General features: G+C 46.6%; 1 protein-coding gene across 1 annotated transcript; it reads left to right on the top strand.

The window, feature by feature from the left end:
• Positions 1-9,547: 9,547 nt before the first annotated feature.
• LOC116598846 (stromelysin-1) lies at positions 9,548-17,507 on the top strand. Its single transcript, XM_032358212.1, has 10 exons — positions 9,548-9,726; positions 10,282-10,526; positions 10,617-10,765; positions 10,894-11,019; positions 12,725-12,889; positions 13,070-13,214; positions 14,026-14,159; positions 14,545-14,704; positions 15,823-15,926; positions 17,135-17,507. Exons 1-10 carry the CDS (start codon positions 9,625-9,627, stop codon positions 17,233-17,235), a joined length of 1,431 nt encoding a protein of 476 aa, XP_032214103.1. The 5' UTR covers positions 9,548-9,624; the 3' UTR covers positions 17,236-17,507.

Below are 17,507 nucleotides of genomic sequence, written 5' to 3'. Positions count from 1 at the left end.
TGTGAGGTTTGTTCTGAGGATTCGCGTCGGCGGCGTTCTTGGTACTTCATAGTTACTCACCTGGAGCTTGTTTCTTCCCATCTGGTCTTCTCCCTGACCCAGAACTCCCCAGACTTGCTGTTCTCCTCCAGCAGTCTGTTCACATCCCAGCAACTTCTCTGACTTTCAGGGGCTCCCTCTGCCATTTTCTCCATATTTCTTTCCTTCCCAGTTACTAAAAATTGTTCAAAGTTAGAAATAGGGTCACACCATTTTTTGCCATCACTCTAGATATCCAATTGTTATGAATAATCATGTTTACTCTGTGCCTAGGAGTGTGTGTATATATTATATTTGTTTCTGTAATATATATCAAGCTTGTAGGATAGACTTTTATTGCCTTTTTAAGAACAAAAATGAAAGGGCTTAGAGAACATAAGTGGTTTTTCTGTGTCACAGAGCTGGTAGGTGCCAGACTCAAACTGAGGGCTGTTTAACTCCAGACTCCAGTCGGAAACTCCGACTTTCCTTCTTTTGGCTGATAATCTTTTAACTAACAAGGAGCACGATCTGATAGTAATTGGCCCCATGACTAATGGCAAAATAAAAAATAAGTAAATTATCATCAGACCCCCAAATCCCAGGCTTCTGTACTTTCTTACAGCAGTTGAATTAGCAAGAAGATATCTTAGGAGAGATGTGAATACAAGTGAGGTTTGAAGAGACATTTTTCCACTTAAGCCCTAAATTCATAACTTAGAACAGCATGTTCCCATCCCGTAACTGAGTAACATATGACTTTGAAAAGAAACAGGGATTGTGAAATGTGTTTTGGGACACAAAGGTATCAAAGTGGGTGTTTATGCTCAGAACCTGAGGACTGGGTTTTCTGATCAGCACTCCGGAATTCGCGGCCAGCGAGACTTTGCGAACTGTTTCAGGAATTGGAACGTTGACTAACCTTGGTGAGCGAGGAGGCTTTGTGGATTTCTGAAGCTCCATGACGCACTGTGACTGCTCCTAGGTCCTAACTGGGTCACATCTGGGCAGCATGAGTGGAGGGCGAGGGCAGGAAAGCCTGGACGTGGAAACACGACGTGGAAGTCGGGGACTGAAACTGATGAGCGGTGCCCTCCGAACTGCGACAGATTATCGGACGGACACGGGGTTAAGAGACGCATAGAGGGATGCAGTTTTTTAAAATGTGGAAGCTTGAGAGATGACATTTGTGGGGACAGTTAAGTCCAGGCGAGGAGGGGGCAGGAAGCAATGAGATGCAGGGACCGGCGTTAGTCTGCAGAAGCTGCAAACTCGGGCTTCTGGTTTTCGGGGTTTCGACTGGACAATGTTCGCATCATCCTGCTATTTAGTTTATTCGTGGTCTTGAGCTAATGTTTGCATTTTCTGAGCTTCTGTTTGCTTCACGTGTGAAATGAGGATGCTGATCTTCACCGTACGGTGCAGGTGTGAGGGCCAGACACACCGCCACATCGCAGATGACGGGTATGTGGTCTCTGCCTTTCTGGAAGAACGGGTCTGAATATACATCTGTTTGACCATATTACACACACCGACACATTAATTACCTAAAACCATATAAAGTAATGAAAGTTTAGAAACTTGATTCCGTTTTTCTCACAATGTAGTTTTAGTATGGAAAAATCCAGAACACCAACACCAGTGACGTTGAATGAGTTCATCCTGCCTTGGTATGTACCCAATGCTCAGTTTAGCGATGACAATATAAACCTTCGTTTTGTCATTCTTACATAATGCGACACCCTCCCCCAAAGAAGTGTCAACTTTAAAAATATGATTCAAAGAAGATGAGGTGTCCCAAGGCAGTGCCTAGGACCGTTGCAGCAGATCTGTCAGGATGATGGACATTACTGGTTTTAGGTATTTCAGAGAACTTGAAGAAACCTAATTCCCAGGAGAAAGCACTTAAAAATTTCAGAGTTCCAGCAAAGAATATATGGATAGCAGAAGAAAAGGCCATTCAGTACATACCCAAGGCTTTCTTCTGTTACAGAGGTGCGTAAGCCATGGGGTAGAGACAAGTTTTCCGTGCAAGTCTGAATATACAGACAATGGCCAGATCCTATATAAAAACAGAATTTTGACCCACAATCTGTGACAACATGCCCAGGAAACCAATTCCCTTATCTACAATAAACAGCTCAGGAAGGCAGCCTCCTCTAAGTCAGACTTGCTGGAAGCCAGATTGTGATCTCTAGTAATAATCCAGGACACCAAACAGTAACTTCTGTGGCAATATAAGGGAACATAAGTTCCAAACATGGTGGACGGTGCTATACTGGGCTATTTTATTTTACCTAAGTGTAGGAATTTTTTCCCTTAAATTGTACAGCTACGAATAGAAGAATGAAACTTGACCATTCTCTTACACCATACACAAAGATAAACTTGAAGTGGATAAAAGACCTCAACATGAGGCAGGAATCCATTAGAATCCTAGAGGAGAACATAGGCAGTAATCTCTTCGACATCAGCCACAGCAACTTCTTTCAAGATATGTCTCCAGAGGCAAAGGAAACAAAAGTGAAAATGAACTTTGGGGACTTCATCAAGATCAAAACCTTCTGCACAGCAAAGGAAACAGTCAGCAAAACAAAGAGGCAACCCACAGGATGCGAGAAGATATTTTCAAATGACACTACAGACAAAGAGCTGATATCCAAGATCTATAAAGAACTCCTCAAACTCAACACACACAAAACAGATAATCATGTCAAAAAATGGGCAGAAGACATGAACAGACACTTCTCCAAAGAAGACCTGCAAATGGCTAATAGACACATGAAAAAATGTTCATCATCATTAGCCACCAGGGAGATTCAAATCAAAACCACATTGAGATACCACCTTACACCAGTTAGAATGGCCAAAATCAACAAGACCATAAACAAGTGTTGGAGAGGATGTGGAGAAAGGGAAACCCTCTTGCACTGTTGGTGGGAATGCAAGTTGGTGCAGCCACCTTGGAGAACAGTGTGGAGATTCCTTAAAAAATAAAAAATAGAGCTTCCCTATGACCCTGCAATTGCACTACTGGTTATTTACAACAAAAGATACAGATGTAAAGAAGGGCCATCTGTGCCCCAGTGTTCATAGCACCAAAGTGTGGAAAGAACCAAGATGCCCTTCAACAGATGAATGGATAAGGAAGATGTGGTCCATACACACTATGGAGTATTATGCCTCCATCAGAAAGGATGAATACCCAACTTTTGTATCAACATGGACGGGACTGGAAGAGATGATGCTGAGTGAAGTAAGTCAAGCAGAGAGAGTCAGTTATCATATGGTTTCACTTATTTGTGGAGCATAACAAATAGCATGGAGGACACGGGGAGATGGAGAAGTGAGTTGGGGGAAATGGGAGGGGGAGACGAACCATGAGAGACTGTGCATTCTGAGAAATAAACTGAGGATCTTGGAGGGGAGACAGATGGGGGGTTGGGAAAGCCTGCTGGTGGGTATTCAGGAGGGCACGGATTGCACGGAGCACTGGGTGTGGTGCATAAACAATGAATCTTGGAACACTGAAAAAATTAAATTAAATTAAAAAAAATAAAAAATAAAAAAGGAATGAGATATCAAACCATGATAAGATACAGAGACTTAAATGCATATCACTAAGTGAGAGAAGCCAATCCGAAGGCTATATACTGTGTATTCAACTATATGATGTTCTGGGAATGGCAAAACCATGGGGACAGTAAAACGATGAGCAGTTGCCAGGGGTTGGGGAAGGGAAGGGAGCACGGAGGATTCTTGGGTCTGCGAAGGTGTCGTGTGTGATGTCATCAGGAGAGACATAGGTCATCATACACTTGTCCAGACCTGCTGGCTGTACAGCACCAGGAGTGGGCCCCATGTCCATAAGTGATGCGCTTGGAGTGACACTGACGTGTCAGTGTGGGTTCACCAATTGTGACAAAGGTACCACTCTGAGGGGGGTGGTTCCTACTGGGGGCCACGTATGTTTGGGGGCAGGAGTGCGTGGAAAGTTTCTGTACCTCCATTTTGCTACGAAACCAAACTACACCAAAAGAATAAAGCCTTTTCTAGAAAGTTAATGTGAGCAAATGCTGTCGTCATTGTCCACAGTCACACATGGATATGGCCAGTCGAAGGGCAACCACTAGGGTGTGCTTTAATTTATGGTCCAAAATAGAAATTTGGAAATTATCTGCCTCTATATTTTTACTTGCCTCTACAATAAACATTTCCTTTAGAAGGAAAACAAAAAAGACCCAGGCCGGTAGTCACTGAAGCAAGCCCGCCCAGCCTCGCACATACAATTAGAAGAAACCCAACAGCTGTGACGTTGAAGACAAAGTCTCCAGCTTTAAAATGAATTATTCTGCAGCTTCTGGGGATGGTGACGTTGTATTGGAAAAGATCTGATGGCCCATCTATGTCTTACGGAACCTCGGGAACTCTGGTAATCAGAAGGAGTGAGAAAGTGACTTTGCTCCTCATGTGTGCTCAGGCACCAGGACACTTGCTTTCTAGTACTTTCTGCCCACTAGACAGTGCTGAAGCCACATCTATACTGGGGAGGTGTTGATTTGTAAAGAGAGAAAAAACAACCTGTGACCTGTTTCATACCCATACGAGGCACGTCCCGCAGGACAGGTCAACAAAGGATGTGCTCAGACATGGGGAGCCTGCCCTGGAAGAAAATTATGTAAAAGCGTACTATTGCCAACTGACTCAAAAGGAACATCTCCAGAATGTATAGGGCAGGCCCTACGACGCGGAACAGAGCTGTCTCCACAGTGTCCTTGACAAGTCCGTTTCCCATGGAACGCTGCCCTGCAGGTGAGCTCGGAAGTCTGGGACCGTGCCTGCCCCACATGGCTGCTCCCACCAGTCCCCCTCTGGGCCCATGGTGACCCTCACATCAGAAAACATGCTTCTTGAGCGACACTTTGTACAATCAGATGGAACATGCCGCCTGTTGGAGAACCACTAGAAACCTTAATCATGTTCCTCCGTTTGCACAATCGCGGTACCTCTGCCAAGAATATTACAAAACGGTCTCCTTCTTTCCATAATACCAGAGTTGCCCGGAGCCACACAAAGCCCGTTGCCACCACCAAGGAATGTCAGGGATGGATTGCGACATTTTTACCACTCCTGTGGAGTGATCTGAGTCATTATGCTCTCATAAACGAAAGAAGACCGAGCCATCCACGTGCTCAGATGATCTGTTCCTAATTCCCTCTTCTGCTCTGGTTCACCTTCCAGCTAAGATGTTTGGACATTTCTGCGGCAAACTGCCATGAAGATTAGCGTATGGGGTAGGATTTCAACTATGAAAAACATGGATTAAAGAAAACCTGTAAGCTTCATCTGAAACTAATGATGTACTATATGGTAGCTAACTTAACATAATAAAAAATTTAAAAAATAAAAATAAAAGTGCAAAAAATAAAAAATAATTTGAGGAATGTAAAAAACGTGTAAGCAACATGTTTTATCCTATGATTCAAAGAGGATATATTGCCTGATTAGTCTTCGTCTCTGGCTGGGGAGATTCAGAATTGTGGAAAAACAGATGCACTTTTATAATTTCCCCTGATCACTGTGATATAAAAAAGTAAAAATTAGAAGGAAGCACAGTGAAGTTTTAATCATTTTCTTCCTTGTGCATGACTATTTATGATCTCTTTTCTACCTTCTACTTTTTTCTGTATTCTGTAATTTCCTATACTAAAAATATGAAGCTTTACTGAAATATATAAAACTTCATTTAAAACATAGTATAAAGACATGACTTTCCATCACCCACAGAGTAAACGAAACATCTTAGCCAGAGACTAGCGGGTTTTCATGAATGAGTTTCAACCTGTCTGCCCACGACTTCAGTTCTCATTTTTGGTCACTACTCTCTACGCACGTTTTACTTCAAGAGGAAATGAATTCTGTCGTTTTCCTGACAGACATTCAGCTTTCTTGACTCTGCATCAGCATTCATGCTGTTCCTGCCTTTCCCGCCCCACCCGCACCTCGGTGGCCTGTCCTGCAGGGGACACCTTCCCTCAGCAGAGCACCGGGCCAGCGCCGCCCTCGACGCCCTGAGCACGCCCTGCCCTGCCGGACGGCATCTTTCCTGTCTTCCTTCCCTCCTGCCTGCGTTTTATCCTCCCTCCTTCCTTCCTTCTTTTAAAGAGTCAGTGGGTCCTGTTCTCTCCATGTTGCTCCGTTACCCGTGGTCTGCAAGCGTTCGCTCTCGGTTTGGGGACGCGAGGATTCGAAGACGGAGACTCAGACACGGGAGAGGACCACGTCGCCGAGGCAGAGGCACCGTGTTATCTCATCGCATCAGGCCCGGAGGCACGCGACGAGTGGACACAGACGGGGAGGCCGTCAGAGAGGCTGTGACTTGGACCGATGCCGTTTTTGAGTCCAAGCTGGATTCGACGCGTCTGAGTGCACCGCCGGGACTCGGAGCCCTGCGGGTCCGCTCTGCGCGTCCGGCCCTTCTCCGGCTCTGCGCGGGCTCAGCCGTGGGACAAATCCTGCCAGACGCTCCTTCTCGTCCCTGCGCTGGAAAAGCCCAAGTTCCTCCGCAGTGTTCACAGATCCCCTCTGCGTTTGGTGTGGTTATTCCCTTTCTCTTCCTTCTGTCTCCCGCTCAGCTGCTCTGTGATCTACCTCTCCAACTTTTATTTACTTACTTACTTATTTACTGTAGAGTACATTTATTGTTCAAGTTAGTATGACCCAAAAATAGCACCGGGTTAGATCATGCAGAGATAACACAGATTCATGGACAGTCTTTTACTTTGTATCTTAGGGTTTATGAGTTTCAAAACTAAAATACTCAAAAAGAATACGTGAGTCATTGATATTATTTAACACCCAGATTTCCAGTGTAATGAACGTGAACTTATATCAACATGCAAAATAAATAAAAGTAAATAGATATCTCCAATAAGAGTGTTCCAAGTTCAGAAACCCTAAGATACAATGCATTGTCTTTTAAAATTAAATCTACAAAATGCAAATCCTCTCTCATGCATTGTTGCTCTGATGCTGCCGTCTGAGAATTTTACAGACATGGAGATGGGGAAGAGGTGTAGATAAGCCTTCAATTTATTCTTCATTAGACACACTTAAGATGGTCTCTTGAATCTTTTTCAAAGGCAAGAAAAGAAAAAAATTCCGTTAATAGAGTATTTGGTAAGATCAGGGGATTTAGAAACATCTCCATGATTCATGAAGGTTTTTTTGACTTTTCATTCGCCTCTTTGACTTTTCCTGGGAAACTTTCATTCATAATTAGTAGATTATTAATTCTTTCAGCAATACTAGGGTGTGCGGTTTATGCCGGGTGCCATGTTCAGCATTAGGAGCCTGGGGAAAACCGGGAATTTACGGTGAGGGAGGGGTCATTGCACTCCAGCTCCGCGTGAACAGTCTGCACGAGGCGGTCCGAGGTGCCACTGAGAAATAAATAATGACCTCTTCTTTAGGCGCGACACTTCCAGAAAAGTCGGCATTTATTCCAGGAGCAACAACATGGCCCATTTTGCCAATTGTGTTTGAACGTCTGGGAAAATAAACATGGTATCTGTAATGTTTCCCTCTGAACTTGAAATATGTTTTATTAGACATGACCCAAGAGAAAATGTTTGCAGGGAAAACATTAGTCCAGAAGGAACTGAGACCGTGGTCCCTACCAACTTCTGCCTGCATCCATCGAGCCTTCCCCGAACTCACTCCCGGTACCAGTCCTGTTTCCACTCTGCCCCCTTGGCTACCCTCACATCAGGATGGACAAGCATTTCCCCTTGATTTCATTTGACACAAGACCCAAATTCTTTCATCTAAAGGAAGAGATGTCTTTAGAAAGACTCTAGTCTAAAAACAGATGCTTACCCCTGACGCAGAGCCCCAGGCTTCAGATGACTGGTCACCTCCAGGCACAGACCTCTCACTGCACCTGTGACGCGCGCTGGATGAGATCGCTCTGGTGTTTATTCAGAACGTACAAAGATACTGAGAAAGAAGGAAAATGCACAAGAAATGCAAAGGCAGGGAACAAAACTTGCACTTATTAAGTGTTCATTTTTCTTCATCGTTTCACGGAGTTTCTCACTCCCGGGTGTTCTGCTCTTTAGCAAACAATGTCTCCATGTCTGTAAAATTCTCAGACGGCAGCATCAGAGCAAAGAAAAAAGAAACCATGGTGGCGAATAAAAAATGTTCACTTAAGACGTTTTGTAAGTGTAAATTTGGCTCTTTCCAATTTAATTTCTTTCTCTTTTTCTGCTCTGTTTTTCTAAGGTAAGGGAGGCAAGGTTGGTGAGGAAGAGGGACCGGTGGCGGGAGAATGGTAAAACGTTCAGCCGAGCTCCCTCCCCTGTGGATGTCCGCAGTCTTCCCTACGAGCCCTTTTGGCGGGACCAGCGCTCTGCGGGTCGGAGAACAGGAAGAAGAAGGAAGAGGAAGGGAAGAGAGAAGAGAAAACAGGTAAGCACCCTGGGGGAGACATCTAAGGGCGGCTTTTGTTTTAAGTTCAAAGTTCACCCACAATCCTGGTGGCTCAGTCATTAAGCCGCTGCCTTCGGCTCAGGTCATGATCTCAGGGTCTTGGGATCGAGCCCCGCATCCGGCTCCCTGCTCCATGGGAAACCTGCTTCTCCCTCTCCTTCTGCCGCTCCCCTGCCTCTCTCTTTTTCTGTTTCTCTCTCAAATAAATAAATAAAATCTTTAAAAAAAAAGAAGTTCGAAGTATCTATGGTGATTTGAGGGAGGAGGGAGAGAGATGGGGAGACCCTGAGAAGCGCGATGGGGACGATGACGGGAAAGTTGGTCCTGGCACAAGGTGCTTCCTTCCGACCCCGCTGGTTCGCAGGGACGGTGCTTGCAGGTCTGCAACCCGCTCCCTGGTTGGGACAGAAGGAAGACCAGCCGCAGGAGAAAGGGCACACCTCCCTCGAGGTCTTTGTTCTGTCCTGCCCGGGAGCCTTCTCCTAACAAATCCAACCGGAAACCAGTAACACAGACTTCGAGTCAAGGGCTCAAAACACAGACTCTCCCCTCCAACCTTATTTTAGATATTCTTCCTTCTGTTACTACAAAATCTAACAGTGTGCACTTGAGCTATGTAAGCACGGCTTGTCATTTACTTACATCTCATTGTATTTGATTTTAAGTCTGTTTTTCTTAAAATAAGACCGCATTTCATATGTTCTAACCAATTTTGACTTTTTACCGAGTCAGCCTATTTCTCCTCTCAAACATACAAACATCAATGGTCTAGTAAACTCCGGGCACTTTTTTTTTTCCAGAATTTAAAAAAAAAAATGCCCCAGTTCTCTTCTTACGAAGACAGGAAGCATTTCCTGGAGCTTAATCACTGTTATGATTTGCAAAATTGGAAGGGTTGAGAGAAATTAGTAAAGTAGGTTATATCATCCTACTTCAGATTTGGAATTTTTGGACATGGTCCTGCTGTCATTCGGATGAAAGCAATCATGAGTCACGCTGCGGGCGACCTAACCCACCTCTGTCACCCTATAAAAGTCAGGGCTCCAGAGACCGGACCCAGGAGAAGGTAGACACAGCACCACAACGACTTAGAGCCAAGAAGAGCCCGTGGAGATGCAGAACCGTCCAGCTCTCCTGTTGCTCTGTGTGGCTGTGTGCTCAGCCTACCCAGCGGAGAGGGCTGTACAGGACGAGGACAGCACGGAGCTTGTTCAGGTGACTGGTGGCTCCGTCCTCCCAGGGCTCGCTGGGGCCCGGGGTGCGCGAGTAGCAGGTAGAGAGAGGAATTAAATGTATCTCCCCCTGGGACGTCTAATCCAATGTACATGTAGCTGGTGTTTATGTTGCTAGTGTCGTGTCTAGATGCATGGGTTTGTCCAGCTTTCTTCTTAGGGCAGGTCCCCGGGAGATGCATAAAGTAGAAAGTCGAGGGAGTTAATAAATGGGCCTGAAATACAGAATTACACCCAAAGAAGGCTATGTGCTCTGTGTTCCTCTTTTAAGGTAAAAGAGGAACACAGACATTTATCTTGGTTTTCTGCTTCATTTTCATTGCTTTGGGAGTAGACCAGGTTCCAGAGATTATCTGGCTACAAAGGCAGAACAGAAGCAAGGAGTCTTTACCCGAGAGTGCAGCTGAATAGGACACTCATTTTGATTTCTGCAAACCAGACAGATACTGCAGACAGTTTGAGTCAGCAGCTGCATTTTACTACGAAAGGCTAAAAAAATCAAAGTATGACATAAAAACTTTACTTAATATCCCATTAGCAATACCTGGAAAAATACTACAAACTTGCAAAAGATACGAAACCGTTTGTTAAAAGAAGGGACCGTGGTCCCGTCATTGAGAAAATCCGAGAAATGCAGAAGTTCCTCGGGTTGGAGGTGACGGGGAAGCTGGACGCAGACACTCTGGACATGATGCGTAAGCCCAGGTGTGGCGTTCCCGACGTCGGCGGCTTCACCACCTTCCCTGGCATGCCCAAGTGGAGGAAAACCCACCTTACCTATAGGTAATGGGACAAAGAGGTTTTCACACTCTATCCAGATTTTACTAATGACTATCACAGGAGAAAACATCTTCTTCAATTTTTCTCTTAAAGGATTATAAATTATACGTTGGATTTGCCAAGAGATGCTGTTGATTCTGCCATTGAGAAAGCCCTGAGCCTCTGGCAGGAGGTGACCCCACTGACCTTCTCCAGGGCTGATGACGGAGAGGCTGACATAAAGATCTCCTTCGCAGTTAGAGGTAAAACAAAGGAAAAAAATCCCACAAAAACCATGAAATGCATCCATTTATCTAGGTGCTATTGGGGGAGGGTGTTCCAAAGAGATCTGAATTACCTATCTTTCCAATAAAAACACTTTCTCTGTTAGATCATGGAGACTTTAGCCCTTTTGATGGACCTGGAAATGTTTTGGGTCATGCCTACCCGCCCGGCCCCGGCATTTTTGGAGACGCCCACTTTGACGACGATGAACAGTGGACAAGGGACACTTCAGGTTGGTTACACGTCTCTCGGAATGACGTCGGTGGGGGTTTTCTTTAGATTTAGAAAATTCTTAATAGCTCAGAATCTTCAAGAAGTGGGGTGTCCCATACTTCCTGAATAGTTCGAGAATTAGTAGAATGTATTTTTGTTTTAACTATTTTGCACATGTCTGAAAAGTTTATTCTCTGTCTTGGTAAGCACAGTGTGGGGACATCAGTAAGTATTTCTTTGATGACTGTGTTTCTAGGGTGAGCTCAGAACCATCCTCGGGAATATTCTCTCATTATATTGAGTGGCAGATACCCAAGGGACGGGTGCCCTGGATATTGCTTGTATCCAGTTGGGGGCTGTTTCTTCTTTACTCTTCAAAAGGGAGATGAGAGTTAAATTTCAGGAACTGAGGTTCCTTTTCAGGTTTTCTTCGTAAATCAGCATTTTACTATCTCTAGGTTAACAAGAGTTTCTATAGACTAGTTCTGAAGAAAAGCACTTGCCCCCTAATATAGTGTCCAGATTTTTTAGGTGGAAGAATATTTGTCAGCTCATAACTGTATACTTTGAGGATTGGCTTCCAAAGTTCTCAAAAAATTGGCTAAAACAAATAATACTGCTTCTGAAATTCACTGGGGTTTATAATCGAAACTCAAACAGAATCTCTGTAGGGAGTATGAATGTGAAGTTAGTGCTCGGTAAATTTCTTTGATTCTACTGAATTAACAACTTCTTCCTGCAAAGCCTCTAATGAGGACTGTACTAGGATCACAAGTTACACAAATAACACTTGCAAAAGTATATTCAGCCTGTATTACCCGATGACTTCCAATTTTCAGTATTCTGGGTTATTTTTAAAATTATGAAGGAAAAAAATGTAAATATAGCCAGTGTTTGTGTGGCCCAGATCTCTTTCGTGGCAAACGGTAGCACGATTAGGCGTGCTATCTTTGAGACCAATCTTGCAAACCCTATGTCAATGATCCTTACTAATATTTCCAGACCCAGGGATGCCTGAGTAACTCAGTTGGTTAAGCAGCTGCCTTCGGCTCAGGTCATGATCCCAGCGTCCTGGGATCGAGCTCCTTGCTTGACAGGGAGCCTGCTTCTCCCTCTGCCTCTGCCTGCCTCTCTGTCTGCCTGTGCTCGCTCTCACTCCGAATCTTTAAAAAAAAAAAAACATATATATATATATATATATATATATATATATATATATATATATATATTTTTCCAGACTCAATATGTGCATAATAGTAACAATCTTGGGGAGGAAAATTATGCAGGCAGCATTCCAATGGGGAATCATAGGAGCGGAATCGAGATGTGATTCATGTAACCGAGGCCATGACTGGCAAACACTAATATGTTGAAACAGTGTTTAACTTTTCATTAACAAATGAAGAGAAACATTTATGGATGAGCTACATAAGCGGTTTGGGCCCCCTCCAGAGCACAGGAAAAGGGAGCTGGCTCTCAGCTAGGATCCTGAGACAGGAGAGCGGGGTGGGGACATGACTGGATATTTTGTCTCAAAGACTGATTTCAAGAAAGAGCCTTGAAAAACACTTGGCCTGCCGTGAAGTGTGGGCCCATTAACCACACACCAGGCAAAGGAAGCCCCATGTGCCTCCAGGGAGAAAATGAGAGAACACACAGCTGACCTGTGTGAGGACGTCCATGGATTTGTACCAAGTAACCGTTGTTTATGATTTCTTAAACAGGAACCAACTTATTCCTGGTCGCTGCTCATGAACTTGGCCACTCCCTGGGTCTCTTTCACTCGGCCGACCCCCGTGCTCTGATGTACCCAGTCTACAGCGCACACACAGACCTGGCCCGCTTCCGCCTTTCTCCAGATGACGTGGCCGGCATCCAGTCCCTGTACGGTGAGCGAGGCCGCACACACCGGGCACGGAGCTTTGCAGGGCCAGTCCTCAGGAGAGCTTAAAAACACGGCACAACGCGTTTGCAGTTCCTCTTAAGCCCCTGAGTGCACTGGGAAAGCACTCACGTGGACGATAGCGTCACAGTCCCTCTGTTTGCCTCCCCACATCTGTTCCCTTCAGGATCTCCCCCTGGCTCCCCGGATGACCCCGTGGCGCCCACGGAATCTGTGCCTTCAGAACCGGGGACCCCAGCGGCGTGCGACCCTGCTTTGTCCTTCGATGCAGTCAGCACCCTGAGGGGAGAAATCCTCTTCTTTAAGGACAGGTCAGACCAGAAGATTCCATTTCCTCTCTCTTCTTCTGACGTTCAGTGTTTAGTAAGGAGAACGGAGACTTGATGGAGATTTTAAATTCTGAGAGCAAAGCGTTTTCTCTGAACTTGAAATCACTGAGCTCTCGTGACTCACCCTCCATGTTTCCCCAAAAGCTTCCCGCTCGTTTTCCAAGGCTTGATTCGATGCCTGTCCTCTCGTGCTTGTCTCCAGTCGCTATAAGCCACGCTTGCTTTTCCAGAGGCTCAGGTCGAACTTCAGAATTAGAGTTTTATCTTTGCTTCCTTTAAAGATAGCATCAGGAGGGCATTATCCGTAACCGGCTAATCTACGGCTGCAGACTATGTCCGTGGTAACACGTTCAGGCTGTGCCCGCGGGAGGGAAGCCAAGAGCCAGTCTCCCTCGCCACACCGGCTCCCCGCCGCCACCCACCGCCGAGGACACGTGTAGACGCTTCCACAGTCATTCTGGAAATACTGACACCCACACGCACACATACACACACACCAGTCTGTCCGTCTGAAAACGTGCCCAGTGATGTGATGCCCACACTGGTTTGCATGGGCTGTAGCCACCTTCTCTCTAGAAGATCTTACGCCAGAATCCTCGGGCAGGAGGCCGGGGGCGAGCGTCCCGAGAGAAAGAAACGATCTTTTCCCGTTGACAGCCTGCCTGATTGCTGCCCGCCCTCGAGCCTAGCAGTGGAGGGGATGGGGCGGGTGGATGAGGCACCACAGGGAGAAAAACACGTTAAAGGTGAAGGTCTGTTTCTCAATTTTCATTTCCTCTTCTACATATTTTAGGTATTTTTGGCGCAAATCCCTCAGGACACTTGAACCTGGATTTTATTTGATCTCTTCGTTTTGGCCGTCGCTCCCTTCAGGCCTGGATGCCGCATATGAAGACACTAGCAAGGACACTGTTTTCCTTTTTAAAGGTAATTATGAAACATTAATTTCTTCTAACCCGTTGAAATAAACCCCTTTGCAGGAAAATTAAATAGAACTTTAGTTTTCTCTACTCTGACAAATTGTGTCTCCTTCGTCACTCGAAGTTCTGAAGAAACAACTGGGTCTGGTGTTATTTTATTTATATTTTACAGATAATAAAAATGCAAGTAGGGATATAAATCACTCAGAGTTGTAAATTCCCTCCTTGCATTTGTGTTCAGTTGTTCAATCCACACATTTTTGTGAACAATCCACTTTGAGCTGGGGATTAAATCCTTACTCTGAAAATTAAAGGTGCTGACAAGTATTTTTAAAACTGGAAGGCTTAACTGTCATAAATTCAGCAAGACTCCAAATGATTTTTCTTAACAGGAAATCAGTTCTGGGCCATGAGAGGAACGGAGCCACAAGCAGGTTATCCAAAAGGCATCCGCACCCTGGGTTTTCCTGCAACCGTAGGGAAAATTGATGCGGCCCTTTTTGATAAAGAAAAGAAGAAAACATATTTCTTCGTAGGAGACAAATACTGGCGGTAAGACGGGGTTGGGGTGACTTTGCATGGAGCCTCAGCAGGGAAATTATCCTCTTCCAAGGATACCCCCAGGTCACTCGCAGCCCAGCCCCACCCCACCCCCAGTACGGAGGACCAGGACAGACTCGCTTTCAAAGGCAGCAACGCTGGTCTTAGGTGGTCCCAGGGGCCTCTGTCTCGGTCCCACCTTGAGCCCGGGAGCCGCAGCCGGAGCTCCCCTGCGACCACACCACCCTGAGCCTGAACAGCCTCTTCTCACCTCTGCACCACCACCACCCCCCGCCCCCTGCCTCCAGCCAGTGCATGCCCTCTTCAAGTCCTGCCTCAAGTCCCACCGCCCGGTGGAGCTTCCCAGATGGACTCCAAATGCAGATGGGCTTGTGTTTTGTTTCAAAAGAAGCCTTGGGAATCCGGGCCACACTTTAACATTCCTTTCCTGTCCACCTACGGCCTCCCTGGGTGTTTGTCTCATGCTTCCAGCTTCGCCATATGATGCTTCAGGGCCGCCCCGACCGCACCCGCTCAGTAGTGCTGTCGTTAAGAGGCCAGTGAGCAGCAGCAGTCCGGGTTTACGGCCAGAACCCAGGACACACAGACGCCGATGCCTGGGCCATCTGCCCGACGACTGGCAGGACCAACCAAGGTCCAGCCAACGAGCCCACAACACATTCCCTGTGCTTTCCTGGTCTCCGCCATCCCTTCCCTAGGAGGCTGCTGGAGGAAATCCAGACGTGCAGGGTGGGGAGGACACGCACAAGCCACATACAGTAGAGAACTTGACATTCGTATTTGAGATGAATGAGCCAGCTCATCTGTCCATACCTTCAAGCCTTTGTGATAGAAAGATGATTAGGTTCTTTCCATCCAGCCTCGAGAAGTATGGTAACAGACATCTGAGACATCGGATGTTGCCTCTTCTCTGGGGGAGAGACAGTTTTAAGAGCTGTGTTTGCAGTCCCATTAAAGTCCCATATTTCTGTAGTGTCTCACCGGTTTGACGTTCATTTACGATACTTGGAAAGTTTACTAGAATGCCACAGTAAACTTGACATGACTTAGGGCTTCTGGTCACATGGCTTCCGTGCAATGCCGTGCTGTGTTTCTTTTACTGGGTGCAGATTTGACGAGAAGAGACAATCCATGGAGCCGGGCTTCCCCAGGCAAATAGCGGAAGACTTCTCAGGGGTGGACACGAAGGTCGACGCTGCTTTTGAAGCATTTGGTGAGGAGATACTTTTTGTTTGGTCACGGGGCACTGGGAACTTTCTAGGGTATCGGAGGGGCAATTGGATTAATTTCTAATGACAAATTTTCTTTTTTTATAAGACTTATTTATTTACTTGAGGGGGGGGAAGGGCAGAGGGAGAGAGAATTCCAAGCAGTCACTGCGCTGAGCGCAGAGCCCAGTGGGGGCCGTGATCTCGTGACTGAGATCACAACCTGAGCCGAAACCAAGAGTCGGATGCTTAAGTGACGGAGCCCCCAGGTGCCCTGTGTAATGACAGGTTTTCTCTAAGCAGCTCCTTCCTCTTTCCCCCAAATTGCTACTTACCAATTCCGTGCCAAGTCTATGATGACTTCTAGAACACATTGATGTGATTGGTGGGCACTCATCTCTGTTCCGTGTGTGCGGAAAACAGCAAACTGCTCAGGGTTGTTTCCCTGCGTCCTGACCTGAGCTCTCAGATCTCCCTGCGCGCAGAGAAGTCCCCTCCAGCGGTGTGGCGACGTTTCCCTCACCCTATCCTTTCATAACTACTGATTCCCAGGGACATGTCCCCAAGTGGTCAGTCGCTGCCCACGCCAGTCAGTTGCAAATCATTGCTTCTTCGTGCGCCCGGGGTTTTAAACCAGTTGTATCTTTTTCCTGCTCGAGGAGAGAGAAGTGAAGGCTGGTGGTCCTTATTGGTGGTCCTTACTGGTCCTGAGCACCAGGATGGTCAAGCCTTGAAGGGCCCTGGTGTTCTCAAGTGGTTTCCATGCTTCTCTGGGTCTGGAAGGGACCCTCAGGGAAGGAAAGGGGAGGAGGACTGTTGGGAAAAAAGAAAATAAAGAGTTCATGGTTTCCAAAGAAGCAGAGAATTTTGCCTGGTTGGAAGCAGAATACCATGGTAAGTGGAGCCTGGCTTCGCCGTCGGACAGAGCTGGAAGGCGGTGCTGTCACCAGCCTGTCCTCCGCGAGGGACCTTGGGCCAGCCTGCACACCCCTCCCCCTGCCCATCTGCAGGGCGGACTTAGATGCGCGTCCCTCATGGGACTGTTGAAGGAAGACGTGAGAAAACAACCCCATCAAACGCTTTCCGGAATCCGGCACCCAGTAAAACCCTATAAACACCGGAATTCTCATCGCCTGGCATTCTGCATTCTGGGTGTTGCCAAGCTGGTTTATCTGCAACAGTATCTCACGGGTTCCCTCCTCTGTATTTCCAGGATTTTACTATTTCTTCAGCGGACCTTCCCAGTTGGAGTTTGACCCCAACGCAAGGAAAGTCACCCACACCCTGGCGAGCAGCAGCTGGCTGAATTGCTGAGAGGCTGAGAAGCACCCCACGGGCTCAGGCTACTGCTGCTAGTCCTGCCCAGAGTCCCCGCAAGCGCAGACAGTCCGTTTCTCCTGTGCGTGGGGACGACGCTCAGGCGACATCCTTGACTTGCCGGCTGCTTCCCACGGTGTTGGGCATCAGGGCGAGCCGCTGAGCGGGGGCTGCGTCCCGCGGGGCCTCCATGGGGGAGGGGAGAGCGCTCGTGGCCCAGCCCGGCTACTGTATATAGACTATGTACTTGTTATTTAATAAAGAGAATC

Source organism: Mustela erminea, chromosome 9 (assembly GCF_009829155.1).
Source record: "Mustela erminea isolate mMusErm1 chromosome 9, mMusErm1.Pri, whole genome shotgun sequence".
Classification (NCBI taxonomy): Eukaryota; Metazoa; Chordata; class Mammalia; order Carnivora; family Mustelidae; genus Mustela; species Mustela erminea.
Note: the sequence above shows the minus strand (reverse complement) of the source record. Positions and strands in the feature narration are given on the sequence as shown.